The sequence below is a fragment of the Schistocerca serialis genome, chromosome 3 (assembly GCF_023864345.2).
Source record: "Schistocerca serialis cubense isolate TAMUIC-IGC-003099 chromosome 3, iqSchSeri2.2, whole genome shotgun sequence".
NCBI classification, from domain to species: Eukaryota; Metazoa; Arthropoda; class Insecta; order Orthoptera; family Acrididae; genus Schistocerca; species Schistocerca serialis.
Genome location: NC_064640.1, coordinates 199,567,158 through 199,587,221, shown reverse-complemented (window position 1 = coordinate 199,587,221; position 20,064 = coordinate 199,567,158). Strand labels below are relative to the sequence as shown.

General features: G+C 39.9%; 1 protein-coding gene across 1 annotated transcript in view; it reads left to right on the top strand.

Annotated features, from left to right (window-relative positions):
* Positions 1-7,959, top strand: part of LOC126470744 (mucin-5AC-like) — a 293,641-nt gene extending 285,682 nt beyond the window's left edge. Inside the window, exon 18 of the mRNA XM_050098750.1 lies at positions 161-7,959. Within this exon, the coding sequence (XP_049954707.1) occupies positions 161-1,686 (1,526 nt within the window). The 3' untranslated portion in view covers positions 1,687-7,959. The remainder of the gene's footprint in view (positions 1-160) is intronic.
* Positions 7,960-20,064: the final 12,105 nt, after the last annotated feature.

Below are 20,064 nucleotides of genomic sequence, written 5' to 3'. Positions count from 1 at the left end.
CTGTAACTGAAGCGTGTGTTTCTTCCACAAATCCCATAGGCAGCTGCTAATACAAACTTTTGTCTTGTATTCACATTTTGTGTACATGATAGTACCAATGAAAATATTATGTTTGTTCAAAAAAATTCTGGGTAGATAATAAAATTTTACTTCTTTTCAGAAGAACCAGTGACAGCAGATGTAACAGCTTTGAAAACTGAGCCTGCAGTTGATTGCCAGAGCTGCAGGTATCTGAATTCCGATTTAGCTGACATTAGAGATGTGCGAGTAGTCATCCAGGATGTCATGAAAAATGAATCAATAAAGAGAGAGTTGGAAGAAGACAAATTCACTGTCATAAAGAAGGAAAAGTTGGACTTCGATATAGACAGTGATGAAGCGATGCCAGTGGAACAGTCTACATCAGCACTTGTTCCGAAGGTAGATCAGAATTATGATGAATGGGAAGAAATACAAAAGGAGCTAGGAGTATTTTGTCCCACCTCTCAATCTTCGTGTACACTTCAGGAGACCTCTGTTGTTGTAAAATCTGAAGAAAATGAGAATGTCGACAGTTGTTGCCGCCACATTAAAATGGAAGCTGATGATGACGTGTCACACGGATTAAAAAATTTAGATCCGTTGAATTGTAGGACTCCTGAGTACAACAGGACTCACGATAGTGTTCAGAACATTTCTACAGATGCGTTAAAATGTGAACCTAACTCTGAAAATATGGACACAGTGCAAAAGTCCTGTGATAGTGCATCAAATGGTGAACTCTGTGATCTCTATAACCACAATATTCCTAAATCTGTTACTTCAGATACTGAAATTCCAGAAGATCCAAACTGGGAGAAAAAGTTAGGAGTGGTGTCGGGGGGTCTCAAAAGTAGGTGCTCTAGAGAAAGAGTGGCTGGGGAGAGTGAGCCATTGAAGTATTTGAGCCAGTGTGTTGTGAACAATTTAAGTAGTGATGTTGAAGTGCAAAAGAAAGACAGGCGAGATATCTGTGATACCACTGACAGTACCACAACTTTTGTGCACAAAAGAAAACGCCACAAACATGATACTCATTTTGTCAGTGAACGTATTAAAGGACTGTCTAATGTGGTACGTGGAAATAGGAGTTTTTGTGAAAGTGAACAGGAAAATGATGATGAGGACGATGATGATGACGATGATGATGATGATGATGATGAAGACGATGATGATGACGACGATGACGAAGATGATGAGGAGGAAGAGGAGGAGGAGGAGGAGGAGGAGGAGGAAGAAAATGATGCTTTAAATGCTCAAGTACAAAGTGCTATCGATAGCATACTGAATCTGCAACGCTCAGAAGACGGCTACGAATTACCATCTGCGAGTGTTGGTGCCGTGAGTGATGTGAGTGTACTCAACCTGCCGGTAGATGTAAACTCTGAAGAAATAGATCACAAATATTCTAGGAAAGTTGCTGAAGATAAATTATTTTCGGAAGAGAGAAGTACAAAGCTTCTTAAGTGTCAAAAAAGGACTACAGGATCAGTTGTGAATTCTTGTGTTAATTCTCCAGTGTCCATTGAGTATAGTGGTGAAACAGATCCTTTCATAAATAGGAACTCTACCATTGTTATTACTAATGGTGGTGGTATCGAAGAAGACAGCAGTGGAAATGGTGATGCTGCTTTAGATGAGGCTGTAAGAAGTATATTGACATCCTGACCTTTGCAAAGCATGACACAGCCTTTGCTGACCTTTGCAAATGCACCACTGACTTCCATTCTCAGCTCAAATTGGTCAACTTTTTGCTAAGTTGAGTCATTATTTTAGAATAAATTCATTATAATGTACGTTCTTCTATAAAAATGTCATTTAAGCACAAATTCTTCACTATTCTAAAACATAAATCAGTATTTATTTTATTAGTGAAAATTGACCACCTATGATCTGTGAGGAAGTCTGTGACAGGCAGTCAGTCAAGCTTCGTTTAACAGCTCTAAAGTGTAAAACCAATCTTTTGCATAAATATTATGCTCCAGCAATGAAAACCTGCAGGTTTTGTTGTTTTTATTTTATTGGCAATTTGTACATTACTGAACAATATTTAATTTCTGAAAACATATTATGGCTAACGTTTCAAATAATGTCGTCATCTATGCTGGCCATATTTGTGTAGAAAGTATGGTATTACACTGTTTACTTAGATTTGTTTGATTCAACAGGGAAGTTTGTGTGTTTGATAGAGAGAGAGAGAGAGAGAGAGAGGTAAACACATGGGTGAACATTAAACTGCACACATTAATGCTGGAACCCATGTTTGCGAATCTGCTCACTGTTTGGCATTTTGTAGCATTGTTATTTCTTATGTGAATGGCAGTTAATAATAAGTTGGTTTTAAAACTTAAGTATTACCGGTGTTCTTGCAGTGGGTGAGAAACATGTTTTATATTTGTTTCCAGAATGTAATCTAGTCATTATCAATAGTTTCATGTGGAGTGATTCCTGAACTTCCAGTAAGACACTGTTACCATAACTGTTTTGTTGCAGTGCTAGTACAGATACAAATGACTGTGTAGGTAGATGTAGATGACACTTCTGGATCAGTTTTTGTCTTCTTTGTTCTTAGGCAGAATATTAGTGCTGAGGTTTTATGAGATTCATACAAAATGTCCATATTGCATGCAATAGAGAATAGTTTCTGTATCTAGAGAAAGTTTGCCTACAGGTTACAGGAACATCAGATGGAATATAGAGTTGGAAGCTGTGTGTCATCACATTCCTTGGTTTTTGCTCTGAGTTTAAGACAATTATAATGAGGAGTACATACATGTGCCATCCAATAGTCACATTTTGGACATACAACATGAGGGTGGTGCTGCAGTGCAGTACTCTACCCCTCCCCTTCAGCATACTGTAATTTGTGGCCTATATGTTGTTTTCAAATAAAGCCACTCAGATATTTTCTTTAAGGTGAATACTCATACATTCATATCAGTTATAAAAAATCATTTTGTAGCTCTATCACAGAAAGAATAATATGGTGTCAAATGATACACAAGAGAATTAAGCAGACTGTCCTTAAGGTAAAAAAACTAACTCTATGCATATATCAGTTATTTGTCCATATTAGTTAAATCACTGTACAGCATAGTCAGCCTGTTCTATCATGCAAAAGTGGCTATTCAAAGGACAGAACATTATAGCCCAAGCTAAGAAGAACCCATCTTTTATTAAGTAAATTGAACATGTATACGTTTTTCTATGCTTTCAAAGGCATAGATTATTTATCTCAACTGCAATCTAATTAATATTGTAAAGTACTGAATATTGTTCTTTTTTGTAATGTAGAGTAGAGAAAATAAATATATCTTTTATTTGTCTAGATCACAATTTATAAAGCATTAGTGGTTTTGATTGTGCTAGCAGTCATCATCGGATCTTACATACAGTATTGAAATTTGGGCAGTGCACTTCTCTGATGTGTCGAGTAAGATGGTGTTTTAAGTTTCTTCTGGTTGACTTAACCCAGATCCAGATGAGTTATGTTCACCACAGGGCTTACTCTCACAACCTTCTGTCACACACATCTGTTCTCTTGTGAAGTGTTTCTGTCATATTGCTCATATGCTTCAGGTTAAGGGTTACATGCTACCTCTACTGTGCCCTGGTTTATACTGTGTGACAACGTCGAATTTTGTATAACCCTAAGTTTAACACCAGTGGATGTTTAATTGCTTTATCAGTTCATACCACCACACTGTAAAACATAATCATGGTTGTTTACAATTTACAGTGTGATGGTGTGCTTTGACAGAGTAATTAAATATCTACCAGTGTTAAATCAAGCATTATGCAAAGATCAATAAGAACATGCAAAGCATAGCTTTAGCTGTGCCCTTGTTTATTCTGCGCGACCTCGTTGATCTTTTATACTGCTCGATTTAATGCTGGTAGATATTAAATTGCTTTCTCAACATAAACCAGCGCAATGTAAAATGTAAGCAACCATGGTTACGTTTTACGGTGTGATGTTATGATTTTATAGAATAATTAATCATCCACTAGTGTTAAGTGTAGGGTTATGCAAAAATCAGTGAGGTCACACAGCAAATGCTGCATGTAATCCTGAACCACAAGCACACAAACACTGTGATAGAAATACTTCACATGTTAAAGAGAAAAGATGTTTGTCTCACAAGATTGTGAGAGGAAGCCCTATGGTAAACATAACTCGTATGGATTAAGTGTGTCAGACAAAACAGAGAGCTAGACTTTGGTTTGTGGAGACTGACAAAAAATTTTCATTAAAATTTGATCTTACTCAATACATCAGAGATGTACACTGCCCAAATCTCAACCTTGTATCTAATATGATTACTATCACAACCAGGACCAGTAATATCATTTTATAAACTTGTGATCTAGACAAATAAAAGTTATATAAAAAATTAAAGTACGTGTTCCACATTCTTGATCATGTCAAACATAGTTAGAGTAGTGAAAACATTCAAATGAACTTATAATAGTGGTTCCTTTCTCCTAACTAAGTGGCTATGCAACTGATGGCGAATTCTTTGGATCATTGCTGTGATGATAGTTGCTTATCTTTAAGATATTTAATGATTATTTTTGAAGATGATTCCCTCAAATCGAAAACAAATTATTACAGTTCCTTTGGTGAAGACTCTGGACATGTACTCAGGAGAAGTGAAGCTTAAATCCCTTTCTGTTCATCCTCATTGAGGTTTTGTATTTTTTACGTTAAATCACTTCAAACAAATGTCAAGGTAGTTTTTTAAATGCGACTGTGATGAATTTCTTTCCACTTGCCCAATATGATCTATTTCTCTACTTCTAAAGGCCTAGATGTCAATGGAACATGAAATTTGAACATTCCTTTTGTATATCAAAACCATCAGACATGTTCTGTTACATTATATTCATTATGGGCAAGGGAAAAGTTTCAAAAATATTACTTCTGTCTCCACTGGGTGTTTCCTTAGTAACTGAAATTTTTTTGACAGTTATTGCAGCATTGTTTAAATATATTATGGAGAAAGGTTTCAAGTTCATCCTTAAAACATGTTGCACTTTGAAGGTATCAAGATGGCTTGCATTGTGTTATTTAACTATGGCAGTCAAACATTTAGACCCAAACCTTTGTCCATACTCATTAAATATTTGTCTCCTTTATTGCATTAAAACTAAACATACAGCGTTTTGCCATAGTTTCATAGGGATGACTAGTACCTGTACTCATATGTCAAAAATGTATTTTATTTTATCTTCACTAACTTACTTAAATCCAGAGACAGCTGGTGAATTTTTGCTTTCACCGTTTCATGTCCAGAGTGTATAGTCACACTAATTGTTAAAAACATCTATAGTGACATAATTTTAAATGAGGGAAAGTGTACAAGAGATGAATTTATCCAGTTTTAAATTAATAGCATTGTTTGGCTTAGAACCTGTTGGTTTTGCCTTTGTGTGCTTATGATATACTGTGTCACTCATGGGGAACAAATTTGATGTCCTAACTCATTTTTAGATATTCCTCTGTAGTTGTATTTGTAGCACTGCAACATTCAGTTCACGTAAATGTAAAACTTCATCAGTGTAACAGGCTTGACAGCATCTTCTTCTCAGTATTCAGCAGTCTTTTGCAGGAATGTAGATACTATTAGTACACCACATTCACTCTTTAAGAAAGTGGAGTAATCCAAATGCCAATCACAATTTATGCCGTTCACATTTTTTTAGTCTGTTTATTTACTGTGGTTGCCGATTTTATAGATCTCCCCCCCCCCCCCCCCCCCTCCTTCCCCAGTAAATTTAGCTACTTATGTTCTCCTCTCTTTGTAATTATTCTTGGAATACTTTCTTATTTTATTTCTTAAATAAAAGAAAATGCTGCAAAATGTCTGGAATCTTTTAAGTACAAAAGTATATGAGGCATTGGCAGAGGAGCCAGAATGATTTATATGTAACACTTACTGCTCCTGAAATTATGTTCTCTGGTTCTGAACAGGAGCTAATATTTATTATATAATAATGTGATGCAAAAGTGTTGTGATTTTTGCTGTGTAATATTGTTACTTAAGTTTATGTATTAAATTCTTTCTTTGCTTTCAAGAAAATGTATTTTCTGATTACACATATTGAAATCAGTAGTAGCCAGTTAAGTGATTGATATTCAGGATTACCAGACCACCGATGTAAAATCTGAGGTAAATGTTTGGAGACTGATGACACTGTTTTTACCTTGTACATTTGTTTGTATATCATGTAGAGAACTGCTACTACATGTGTTTAAGTACCCAGTGTTACATACTGCACAAGAAGTAATCCATGAGGTAATATAATATGTGGTCATTTTTACATTATTTGTTGTATGTAGTTAATGATTTTTCAATGAGAGGCACACTTAATTTTCTGTGGTAAGGAGAAGGTTGCACCATTTTTAATGCACTGTTGTGTTGTTTCATAGTGAAATGATTATGTCTCTATTATAAACTTTGTGATCACAAATATTTAAGACAGGTTATTGTGTAGTATTTTGACTAATTATTTGCTGCTCATAATTCTGCGGTAGTTCAGTTTGTCAGTATGATGGGAGATGAGCCTGTTTATATGTAGAACACTTTTCCCTTCCTGGGTAGTAAGTAGTGGAGGGCATTGGCCTTTCATTATGTAGTAAAAGTGTTGTGTTTCTCCAAATAGTTTGTTTAATATGTGCTGTAGTGCAGAAATATTTATCATAAATAATAAATTTCTCTGAGTGTTCTCACTTTGCAAACTTTTTCAGTTTTTAGTTGAAATTCATTGTTGGTAATGCCATCATATTTGTAAGTGCTTTAACACACTTATTGTGGTAGTAGAGACCACTTCACATAACTAACTTGATTAACAGGCTGTATAGCTAGAATGAAAATGGTGCATCCTCCTAACCAAACCTCTGTTGATTCTAAAATTATTTGTCCCTGCAACATTTAATTTTGTTTGTGGCTGCATATAAAGCAGATAACGGGACACAAATGCACTGCTTAAATAGGCGAGTGTGATTTAGAAATTAGTACTGTATAATGCACAGCCATCCCACTTCTAGAAGTTTAAGACTTTTAATTGATCATTAGTCATCAGCCTTCTTTCAATTACTTCAGTGTAAGTGAGTCCCCTTTCTGTTGGCAGAAGACTGAGATCACTTGCATGAGATATCATTTTGCAAGCTCACTCAAGTGCTTAGAGAAATTGGCTGTACAATGAAATATATTTTTTTCTGGTTCACACTTAATAATCTGATATAATTGTATGAATGTTGTTGTACACTGCAGCAATTCCATGTGTGCATAAATGTAATTGATATAATTATTGGTTCCTATGAAAATTCTGTAAATATAAGATTTGTGGAACATGCCTCGCCAAATTTGAAGCCTAGATAATGTACGGTGTTTTGTATTTCGGGTAACTGCAAGTCCAAGCTAAATGTGTTTATCCACATTGTACATTGGGAACAGTGTAGAAACTGTGTTTTAATTTATGGAACTGGGCATTTGTAGATAGTATTTATTTATTACCTGCCAGTCATTTTTCAGAGTGATAAAACTATTTTACTCAGACTGTAATATTTGTATGTATAATTGTGTGCATATGTATATACTTATATATATATGTATATATATATATACATATATATATATATATAAATAAAAGTTTAGATTTTGGAGTGCCCAGATGCAAATAATTGTGTGTTAATATTTTAAATGTGTTTCTTATACATTTTTTCAATTAAATTAGTAATTACAAGAACTGATAACAGTGTTGGGGTCATACATTTGATCTCTGTTTATTGCTTGGAAATTGTATTATTTAATGTACAAAGTGAGAACATTTTAATCCATGCAAAATATTTATGAAAATAAATAGAGATATCAATGTTGTAGGAATATTTTTACAAAAACTTGAAAAATGTTCATTTATTTTTACTTTCAATAAAACACATGCACCTTTTGATACTTCTCTAATCTTTCTTGAAAGAAATTAATTTTCTCGTGTTTGTAATCCATGTACTATCAGGATTTATATACTTTATTTCTTTTGTGATGTTATTGCTTTAGATTTTGGTAGTTTCTGTGTATGAGTCCAAAAGGGGGGAAGGAAAATGTAAGAAATGTTTTTATTTGTGTTTAAAAGTGCGCACACATTATTTCTGGCAGCAGAATGAAACTAAATTTGGTTGACTGTTAATAACCAGAAATAGCCCAAAGAACAGAGTTGCTTATATTCTCTGATGACTGTAAATTGTGCAGGTTATTCATTTCTTGTATACCTTAACACATAATGTGATTTTCTATAATTTATACTATGAGGTGGGGTCCCTGGGAATCCTATGTTTAACCCAAGATGTAGGATGCAAATCATTTGAAATTTTTCATTTAAGTTATATGAGAATTATTTTTACACTTATGTTACTTAAATACTTGTTATTGATTTTATTGCACTAAATAACGCCTGCAGTTTTTTACTTTTTATCACACAGAATCAAGTACTTTAGTGCAATTTTTTTAAGTAGTACACGTAAAGGAATTGTTACACAACTGAATCTACATTCTGACAAACTGTAGTATGTCTGTAGCAATTAAATGTTCACACAAAACAAAATTGTAGGGTTTAAACTTGCACATAAAAACTACAGTTGATAGACACAAAAAGAAAGTCTGCAAAATTGACATTCATTGTTGGGATCTAAATTTTTCTTTATCGCCACTCAGAACACATTTGATTTGAACTAACACTTTTAATACATTCTGGAGAAAGAGAAAGGTCCCCACCACAACTGCCCTGAAGTTCTTCCTCTGAATGATTGTCTTATTTGCTAGCAGAACTGTGATCACTTGCTATTGGAAAATTGTCTTCTTTTTTGTATATTTCTTGAACAAGATCTCCGAAATCTTCATGCCTCCACCAACTAATAATTTCATCAAATTTAGCAGCGTTGAAAATGCCATGTTCCTGCAAACTCGTTTCATATTATACTGAAGATACTAGGTGCGAAGTTCATGAGGGTCATCCTAAGAGACCCCAATATATGCCAGTAATGTGTCAACAACAGACAGAGAAGACAATGCAGCATTTTGTAGTTATGGTATACTGTTTCTAAGTTTATGATATCGGTATGGTTCTGCAGCCTTAGGTAATTATATACAGTATTTGACTTTCAGTGTGATTTACCATATACTTTTGTTCATCTATCTCCCTGCAATTTGTCTGAAACAGTGACAATTGGAGAATACTACATGTATGTCATGAATTTCTACACCAAGAAAGAACCAAAGGAAATTTCAGCCACTGAAAAATGACACACTCATGTAATATTGATTGTCTAAGTTATTTTAATTTCCAAATTTGTCCCTGTTTTCAAAATACAAGAGCAGAATACTAGTGGAATGGTTCTGTTTGAGCTTCGTATAGTTTAGGCTATCATCAGATGCAACAATTATTCTACTAATATTACCAAATTTTAGACTGTCCAGCCTAGTCTTGAGTTAAATATTGCACTCTGTAGTTGAGAAGAATACAGTGGAACCCCTATTCTATGTTTTCTTGTGGTCCAGACTTAAAAAACGCAGAACTGAGGAAAATGTAGATTCAATGAAAATGTTAAACACCCTCCTCCTCCCAGAAATATGAGCACACATGTAAATGGCATATATGATTAAAAATCCCAATCCTCTCCAGTACTTTGTATAAAATCTTTCTAACAAGGGAATGGTCAGACTTTTCATGTTGAAACCTGTGTTGCTTTTTTTACCACTGTGAGTTAACATTGCAAGAAGTCTGTATGCAGAATTTTAGCCGCTGACATGACCTGGAAGTCTGTAAACAATTTTCTGAAGTAAGACATTATTGTCGCATGGTTTCCGCACTTATAACTGCCTCTTGTACAACCCTGATCTCTCTCGCTATGTTATATCAACGCCATCTAGGGACAAGGTGGCGTTAGCTACGCGCCGCTCTCTTGCCACAGCAGTGAGAGAGCTGATTCCCCCAGTGAAAGCGATCGTATGATAATTAAACATTCTTTGACAAATATGGCTGACATGTTATCTACAACATTCTTTCCAAATAGCTATGAAATAGACACAAATAAATATACAGTTTATAACACATCCAAAATTTATTTCTTGTAATTACCGCAAAAATGAGAAATATTGATACAATGTTCAAAACATAGGTTTCTTGTGCACCAAGAACATACAAGCAAAGACAACATCTGGCAGCCCTGCGAATCACAGACATTGTTAGATGTCCGTAGACAAAACTAGGCTGGTGTTAGGAATGAATCAGGCCTAGTATCAGTATATTTCGAGGAGTGCCACGCATATTTAATCAAATTCTGAAACTGTGGGGAAGAAAATTGATAATGTACTACTGATTGCAGCTTGAATATTGTCACGTTGATAGACAGGAAATTGTAGTGATCTGCACACAATAATTTTCTCTGTTAGTTTTCTGCAAAATGACTTCCACTGATGGAAAAATTCTCTGTCTAAAGGTTGAATTACATTCGTCGTGCCGGGTGGAATCTGAAGTATCAATACTACTTTGTCAGGGTGGGCTCGAAATACAGCTTTTAATGAATCAGACCTTTTATGACCTGACCACGAATCTAGAAGGAGAAGAGATTTGTTCCCGCAGAGCGGAAGAAAAGCATGACACATGAAAAGTGTAACGTTTTCATTTCTCATTTTTCCAGACTTCGATGCGTCTACCACAAGAGTGTTTGCGTAGAACATTGTTCTTTTGACACGTGGTCCAAAACGTCCAGTTGGGTCTTGAAGACACACATATAGTTTAGGCAGCAATGAACCATCCAGACTAATTATGGGCATTATAGTGTATGAAAGCTTCTATTCTCTTCTTGTCCAAACTAGTTATTGCCCATGTTTCATTTCCATACATGGCTACGCTCCATACAAATACTTTCAGAAACGACATCCTGACACTTAAATCTATACTCGATGTTAACAAATTTCTCTTCTTCAGAAACGCTTTCCTTGCCATTGACAGTCTACATTTTATATCCTCTCTACTTCGACCATCATCAGTTATTTTGCTCCCCAAATAGCAAAACTCCTTTACTACTTTAAGTGTCTCATTTCCTAATCTAATTACCTCAGCATCACCCGACTTAATTTGACTACATTCCGTTATCCTCGTTTTGCTTTTGTTGATGTTCATCTTATATCCTCCTTTCAAGACATTGTCCATTCCGTTCAACTGCTCTTCCAAGTCCTTTGCTGTCTCTGACAGAATTACAATGTCATCGGCGAACCTCAAAGTTTTTACTTCTTCTCCATGAATTTTAATACCTAATCCGAATTTTTCTTTTGTTTCCTTCACTGCTTGCTCAATATACAGATTGAATAACATCGGGGAAAGGCTACAACCCTGTCTCACTCCTTTCCCAACCACTGCTTCCCTTTCATGCCCCTCGACTCTTATAACCGCCATCTGGTTTCTGTACAAATTGTAAATAGCCTTTCACTCCCTGTATTTTACCCCTGCCACCTTCAGAATTTGAAAGAGAGTATTCCAGTCAACATTGTCAAAATCTTTCTCTAAGTCTACAAATGCTAGAAACGTAGGTTTGCCTTTCCTTAATCTAGCTTCTAAGATAAGTCGTAGGGTCAGTATTGCCTCACATGTTCCAACATTTCTATGGAATCCAAACTGATCTTCCCCGAGGTCAGCTTCTACCAGTTTTTCCATTCGTCTGTAGAGAATACGCGTTAATATTTTGCATCCGTGACTTATTAAACTGATTGTTCGGTAATTTTCTTATCTGTCAGCACCTGCTTTCTTTGGGATCGGAATTATTATATTCTTCTTCTTCTTCTTGAAGTCTGAGGGTATTTCGCCTGTCTCATACATCTTGCTCACCAGATGGTAGAGTTTTGTCAGGACTTGCTCTCCCAAGGCCGTCAGTAGCTCTAATGGAATGTTGTCTACTCCCGGGGCCTTGTTTCGACTCAGGTCTTTCAGTGCTCTGTCAAACTCTTCACACAGTATCGTATCTCCCATTTCATCTTCATCTACATCCTCTTCCATTTCCATAATATTGTCTTCAAGTACATTGCCCTTGTATAGGCCCTCTATATACTCCCTCCAGCTTTCTGCTTTCCCTTCTTTGCTTAGAACTGGGTTTCCATCTGAGCTCTTGATATTCATACAAGATTGTACACGTACGATTCACTAAAACTAGCGATCTTATTTTTTTGCATTTGTAAGAAAAGCTTCTATCATTTCGATTTGTGTCACTTCATTTTCCAACCTGTTTCTCAATACAAATTTTGTTATTTTTCTTGCCGCAATTTTATGTGATCTTTTGAAGCGACTAATCCAAAACCGTGCAGCGATATTCCTCTTTAGTGAACGCCGCGATAAGACGGCCTCACTTCCCGACAATGCGCACAACGCTCGCGACTCGCCATTTCCAGGGGTGGCAAGCCGTCACTGCAAGCGCCAAGGAGGAAACACAGCCATGTTCGTGATTTTTATTAGGTGACTTCCAGTTCATGTCAGCAGCACAATTTTGCATACAGACCTTTTGCACAGTTAAATAACAGTGCTAAAAAAAAAACAAAACAATACTTGTTTCAGAATGACAAGTCTGATCATTCCCTTGTAAGTGAAGGAAATTAAATGTACAATACAATGTTTATACAGTAGTTTGTGGTAATGTATTTCATCAGTTCTTAAAAAGTAGTAGATGTGTAACAGCAAGTAAAACTTCATCAAAAAATTGAGTACAATATAATCTAGCTGTTTTCTTACATGCTATGACCACACATTATACACTCCTGGAAATTGAAATAAGAACACCGTGAATTCATTGTCCCAGGAAGGGGAAACTTTATTGACACATTCCTGGGGTCAGATACATCACATGATCACACTGACAGAACCACAGGCACATAGACACAGGCAACAGAGCATGCACAATGTCGGCACTAGTACAGTGTATATCCACCTTTCGCAGCAATGCAGGCTGCTATTCTCCCATGGAGACGATCGTAGAGATGCTGGGTGTAGTCCTGTGGAACGGCTTGCCATGCCATTTCCACCTGGCGCCTCAGTTGGACCAGCGTTCGTGCTGGACGTGCAGACCGCGTGAGACGACGCTTCATCCAGTCCCAAATATGCTCAAAGGGGGACAGATCCGGAGATCTTGCTGGCCAGGGTAGTTGACTTACACCTTCTAGAGCACGTTGGGTGGCACGGGATACATGCGGACGTGCATTGTCCTGTTGGAACAGCAAGTTCCCTTGCCGGTCTAGGAATGGTAGAACGATGGGTTCGATGACGGTTTGGATGTACCGTGCACTATTCAGTGTGCCCTCGACGATCACCAGTGGTGTACGGCCAGTGTAGGAGATCGCTCCCCACACCATGATGCCGGGTGTTGGCCTTGTGTGCCTCGGTCGTATGCAGTCCTGATTGTGGCGCTCACCTGCACGGCGCCAAACACTCATACGACCATCATTGGCACCAAGGCAGAAGCGACTCTCATCGCTGAAGACGACACGTCTCCATTCGTCCCTCCATTCACGCCTGTCGCGACACCACTGGAGGCGGGCTGCACGATGTTGGGGCGTGAGCGGAAGACGGCCTAACGGTGTGCGGGACCGTAGCCCAGCTTCATGGAGACGGTTGCGAATGGTCCTCGCCGATACCCCAGGAGCAACAGTGTCCCTAATTTGCTGGGAAGTGGCGGTGCGGTCCCCTACGGCACTGCGTAGGATCCTACGGTCTTGGCGTGCATCCGTGCGTCGCTGCGGTCCGGTCCCAGGTCGACGGGCACGTGCACCTTCCGCCGACCACTGGTGACAACATCGATGTACTGTGGAGACCTCACGCCCCACGTGTTGAGCAATTCGGCGGTACGTCTACCCGGTCTCCCGCATGCCCACTATACGCCCTCGCTCAAAGTCCGTCAACTGCACATACGGTTCACGTCCACGCTGTCGCGGCATGCTACCAGTGTTAAAGACTGCGATGGAGCTCCGTATGCCACGGCAAACTGGCTGACACTGACGGCGGCGGTGCACAAATGCTGCGCAGCTAGCGCCATTCGACGGCCAACACCGCGGTTCCTGGTGTGTCCGCTGTGCTGTGCGTGTGATCATTGCTTGTACAGCCCTCTCGCAGTGTCCGGAGCAAGTATGGTGGGTCTGACACACCGGAGTCAATGTGTTCTTTTTTCCATTTCCAGGAGTGTATTTTCAAACCATATATTTTTGAGAGATCATCCTTTGTGCTCACCCACAAAAAAGCAAAAATTAATGAACATTACAGCAGCTAAGTGGTTAAACTGTAAGTAGAAATGCAGTCACCTGCTTAATGATGTACTTTATCAGAATTGCTGTTATTGTTCAATGTTGTTGTTATGAGCAGAACTTCATTTGCTCACCACCATTAAAGTGTTATTTTAGGCATGATGCGATAACAAAGACATGAGAAATGAGTTTACTTCTCCAATTGTCATTATAAACTCACTAGAAGTCGGCTCAGTGAATTTCTGTACACTGTGTGAATTGTAAATCTGAAAGAAAGCCCAGGTACTACAGTTTTGCTTCATGCCCTCTATCACTGTTGCCAATCTTTACAATCTACGGTGTGTGATGTGTGTGGTGTAAAGTTTATACACGAGTAGTGTATGTAGTTGTTACACCTGTATCATGTCAAATTTGAACACAAAAGTCCTTAAAATGTGCTATCACAAAACCCTTGTTCTATTTCCATGTGTCGTCTCTGTCATAGCACATCATCTGCACGAAAAGTATATTTTCAGCACTGCACAAAATGCTTTCACACCTACCTGCATTCCCATCACTGGAGGGCCTCCCCCCTCCACCACAATCAGTAGATGAGCTCATTTTGTGTGTTAGTGTGGTGTGGTGGCTGTGTTGGCTATTGGGTGATTTAACAAATCACCAGCCAATAAGAGTTCAGTAGCCAGAAATGGGCAACATTTCCTTGATTATGACCAAGCATGTTCTTTGAGATTCAGTGTTTGAATTTAAAAGGTTGACAGTTTATATTGTCGCTGAATACAGTGCATCGGAAATACATGCAAAAAGATGAGACTGTGTTATAAGTGGAACAAGGAAGCATGGTTCAAATGGCTCTGAGCACTATGGAACTTAACATCTGAGGTCATCAGTCCCCTAGAGCTTAGAACTACTTAAACCTAACTAACCTAAGGACATCACACACATCCATGCCCAATGCAGGATTCAAACCTGCGACCCTAGCAGTCGCGCGGTTCCACACTGTAGCGCCTAGAACCGCTTGGCCACAGCCATGTTTTTTTGTGCCACTTATAACTCGTTCATTCACATCAAATGCCAATAAGAGGAAAATGGGAGTAAGAATTTAGAATAGAGGTAAACTTTACTAAGAAGAATTTTTTGCATTGCTTTTATTGGTTTTTCACAAGGGTTACAAACTTACGGGTTAGAATTGTGAAAAACGTAAAATCAGAAAATGTAAAATCAAAGCTCCACTGTATGTTGAATGAAATTAAGAGTTCAGTCCTGTTTCATCTCTGTTTCTTTTAATATTTGATTTGACACCTTAATGAATGTATACCACGTTCAAACTGCAGTTTGCCTGAATGTGTTAGACTCTTAAATCGAAATGACTTTAAAATTGGACAATTGGGGCCAGTGGCATAGCTATGTTTTATACAGCAATGTTGTTAATACTGACTGTAAAGTATCACGGGAATGATAGGGGGTGGGTCAGTTACTGGATCTACACAGCCAGTGAGAGACAGACAGGCAGATGATATGTTTGGAAGCAAGAAGTCTCATGTCAGCATAGAAGCTAAATCTGCCGCTGGAACCACGTTCTCAGAAATAGTGACATAGTTGGTAGAAACAGCCAAATATTTGTAACAACGAAGATATGAGTTTCACAGCAGTCCTGTTAGGATGCTGAACATGATTATTAAAAATAGTGATACCACACAAGACAGGCTAAGTAAACAAAAAAAAGGCAATGAAGATAAAAATGTAATGTTCACGGTTTAGGCAGACCCTTACATGAATAAAGTTTGTAATGTTGATTAATCAGAATATGTTAAAAATAAATTTTTCTCAAGGAGCCTCTTAAAAAAATGGGAGTAATCTTATAATCAGGATCGTCTCTTACTTGGGTAAATATGGTAATAATTTTTTTGTATTTCAACTGTCGAATGTGATTCATACTGAGAACCAGACTTTTCCATCAGGCCGTCAATAGTACACCACAGATGTAAATGTGATGGGAACCTCAGTGTCAAAGGACTTGGAAGAAATATAATACAATAATCTGTGCATAGAGATCAGGTCAGACTCAAATTGGCATCCATATTCACAGAAGGCCTGCCTCACTGCAGCTTCTTGTGTGGTGTTGAGGAATGCCATACAAGGTTTACATATAAGGGATGACTCACTGGCATTACTAAGCACACCATTCACTCAGGGTATTTCATCAGTAATGCTCCTTTTTCTAATCTTCCTGTCATGCAAAGATTATCATCAAAATAACTCTTAGAATGGGAAGTCTATAGCAGCTGATGTGCATAATAAAAATGGTGTGCAGTATCATTTAATAACAACCTGTACAGGCACTGCAAATTATTGAAAATAATCACTATAACATACACTCGTGAGCTTACACATTATGACCACCTGCTTAACAGGAAATGTATTAGATCAGCAATTCGGTTTGGCATGGCCCTGCTTTGTACGGGCCTGGCAACTCTGGTTCCTGAGCTAGGGACTGGTGAACACTGCCAGTCCTCTGTCACCGTAAGCTCTGGGCATGCCTCAGCGACCACTGTGCGGCGTAGTGGTGAAACATTGTTGACTGCCCAAATCGTGAGGGTGAAATAAATCTTAAAGTGTGCTGCACGCTGATGGGGTGTGTGGCTGTTGAGACGGAACAGTCGTTAGCAGGCAACTTTTGGGTAACCTTACACACCTCAGTTGTATAAGGCTTAGTCAGGCATGCGGGGCTCTGTCTGAGTGAACTCGTTATTTCCTTAGTTGCTTGTGGGACCGAAATAGTCTTTTCCTCCTCCCAGTGGGTAGGGTGGGCTGCTGGAAGTCTTTCCTCCTCCCAGTGGGTAGGGTGGGCTGCTGGAAGTCACTAACACCCAGTCTAAGAAGAGGGCTCGTGTAGTCAGTCCTCCTGACTCCGGAATTTGTTCAAAAAGTACAGTCTCTAGTGACACAATTCATGCTGGTCCTCAGAATGTGTTTCTCATAGTGAAACGGAAGGAGGGTAGTTTTGAGAAGGTTTCGCCCTTGTATATACAAAAGGGTCTGGAGGGAATCTGTGACTCCTTAAAATCAGTAAAACGCTTGTGCAATGGGCCCCCTTCAAACTCCCAGCAAGCTGCTAACCTCCAAACTGGTAAATGCATTGGGGAGTATGCAATAGGCACTGAACTGTAAAATACCTTGAATTATAGCAAAGGTGTTGTCACATACAGGGATCTAGTAGACTTTCCCAAGGAGGAATTGCAACATGAGTGGGCTGCAGCAGATATACACTCCTGGAAATTGAAATAAGAACACCGTGAATTCATTGTCCCAGGAAGGGGAAACTTTATTGACACATTCCTGGGGTCAGATACATCACATGATCACACTGACAGAACCACAGGCACATAGACACAGGCAACAGAGCATGCACAATGTCGGCACTAGTACAGTGTATATCCACCAATGCAGGCTGCTATTCTCCCATGGAGACGATCGTAGAGATGCTGGATGTAGTCCTGTGGAACGGCTTGCCATGCCATTTCCACCTGGCGCCTCAGTTGGACCAGCGTTCGTGCTGGACGTGCAGACCGCGTGAGACGACGCTTCATCCAGTCCCAAACATGCTCAATGGGGGACAGATCCAGAGATCTTGTTGGCCAGGGTAGTTGACTTACACCTTCTAGAGCACGTTGGGTGGCACGGGATACATGCGGACGTGCATTGTCCTGTTGGAACAGCAAGTTCCCTTGCCGGTCTAGGAATGGTAGAACGATGGGTTCGATGACGGTTTGGATGTACCGTGCACTATTCAGCGTCCCCTCGATGATCACCAGTGGTGTACGGCCAGTGTAGGAGATCGCTCCCCACACCATGATGCCGGGTGTTGGCCCTGTGTGCCTCGGTCGTATGCAGTCCTGATTGTGGCGCTCACCTGCACGGCGCCAAACACGCATACGACCATCATTGGCACCAAGGCAGAAGCGACTCTCATCGCTGAAGACGACACGTCTCCATTCGTCCCTCCATTCACGCCTGTCGCGACACCACTGGAGGCGGGCTGCACGATGTTGGGGCGTGAGCGGAAGACAGCCTAACGGTGTGCGGGACCGTAGCCCAGCTTCATGGAGACGGTTGCGAATGGTCCTCGCCGATACCCCAGGAGCAACAGTGTCCCTAATTTGCTGGGAAGTGGCGGTGCGGTCCCCTACGGCACTGCGTAGGATCCTACAGTCTTGGCGTGCATCCGTGCGTCGCTGCTGTCCGGTCCCAGGTCGACGGGCACGTGCACCTTCCGCCGACCACTGGCGACAACATCGATGTACTGTGGAGACCTCACGCCCCACGTGTTGAGCAATTCGGCGGTACGTCCACCCGGCCTCCCGCATGCCCACTATACGCCCTCGCTCAAAGTCCGTCAACTGCACATACGGTTCACGTCCACGCTGTCGCGGCATGCTACCAGTGTTAAAGACTGCGATGGAGCTCCGTATGCCACGGCAAACTGGCTGACACTGACGGCGGCGGTGCACAAATGCTGCGCAGCTAGCGCCATTCGACGGCCAACACCGCGGTTCCTGGTGTGTCCGCTGTGCCGTGCGTGTGATCATTGCTTGTACAGCCCTCTCGCAGTGTCCGGAGCAAGTATGGTGGGTCTGACACACCGGTGTCAATGTGTTCTTTTTTCCATTTCCAGGAGTGTAGTTGAAGTGCAACATATCATGAAGTGGTTGATGGGAATGATATCAAATCTGACTCCTTTATCCTGACATTCAGTAGCACAAAACTTCCTGAGCATGTTAAGGCTGGCTTCCTACACCTTAGTGTGAGGCCTTATTTACCAAACCCAATACGCTGTTTTACATGCCAATGTTTTGGGCATACAACCCTAGGGTGTAAAGGAGACGCAACGTGTGGCTACTGCGGTAAGGCCATTTGTGAAGGAGTGGTTGCTCACCTCCAGCCAAATGTATCAATTGTTCTGGAAACCACCATTCTTTGGAGTAGGGACTGCAGAATATTTCTAGTAGATCCTAAGTACAGGATATAAAAACAACCAAGTGTATCCCCCATGGTGAGGCCAAAAAGATCTACAAGTCCATACAGCCTCCCACATCTGCTATATCTTTTGCATCCACACTTCAGAAGCCTACTCCAAAAGCTGATGCCTCTACGTGCACGGTGGCGGTGAGTATTGGCACTAAAGCCTGCATCTGTAAGTGCACTTGCAAGGCAGCAAGTGTTTCAGAGCCCTTAGCCCCCACTAGAACAGCAGACATAGGTAAAGTGGCAACTTGGGCGACCCCCTGGCACCTCCAATGGTTGAGGCTATTCAGAAGCCTAGCACAACCATTACTGCTCCTACTCCAGCAAAACCCACAAAACTGCGAAAAGCTACTATAAAGCAGCAACAGCAAGTAAAATCAAGTGGTAAATCGTCCGATCATGTCAATATGGTTCTACCTGATGCTTCATCTGACTCTTCCCCAGACCTGATAAGAGTACGAGATATGTATGGGGCAATTATCTCGACCTACAACTAAACCTCCATCTGCTGCATTATCTGTGAAGTTTGGGAGGTAGGAGACAGGTATTGGCAGAAGTAAAGCTGTGGGGACGGGGCATGAGTCGTGCTTGGGTAGCTCAGCTGATAAGAGTACTTGCCCATGAAAGTTTGAGTCTCTGTCTGGCACACAGTTTTAATCTGCCAGGAAGCTTCACACTGTAAATATGTTTCCTTACTTGCCATATACAAACTCCAGTTTTATTAACATTTCTTTTGTGTGCA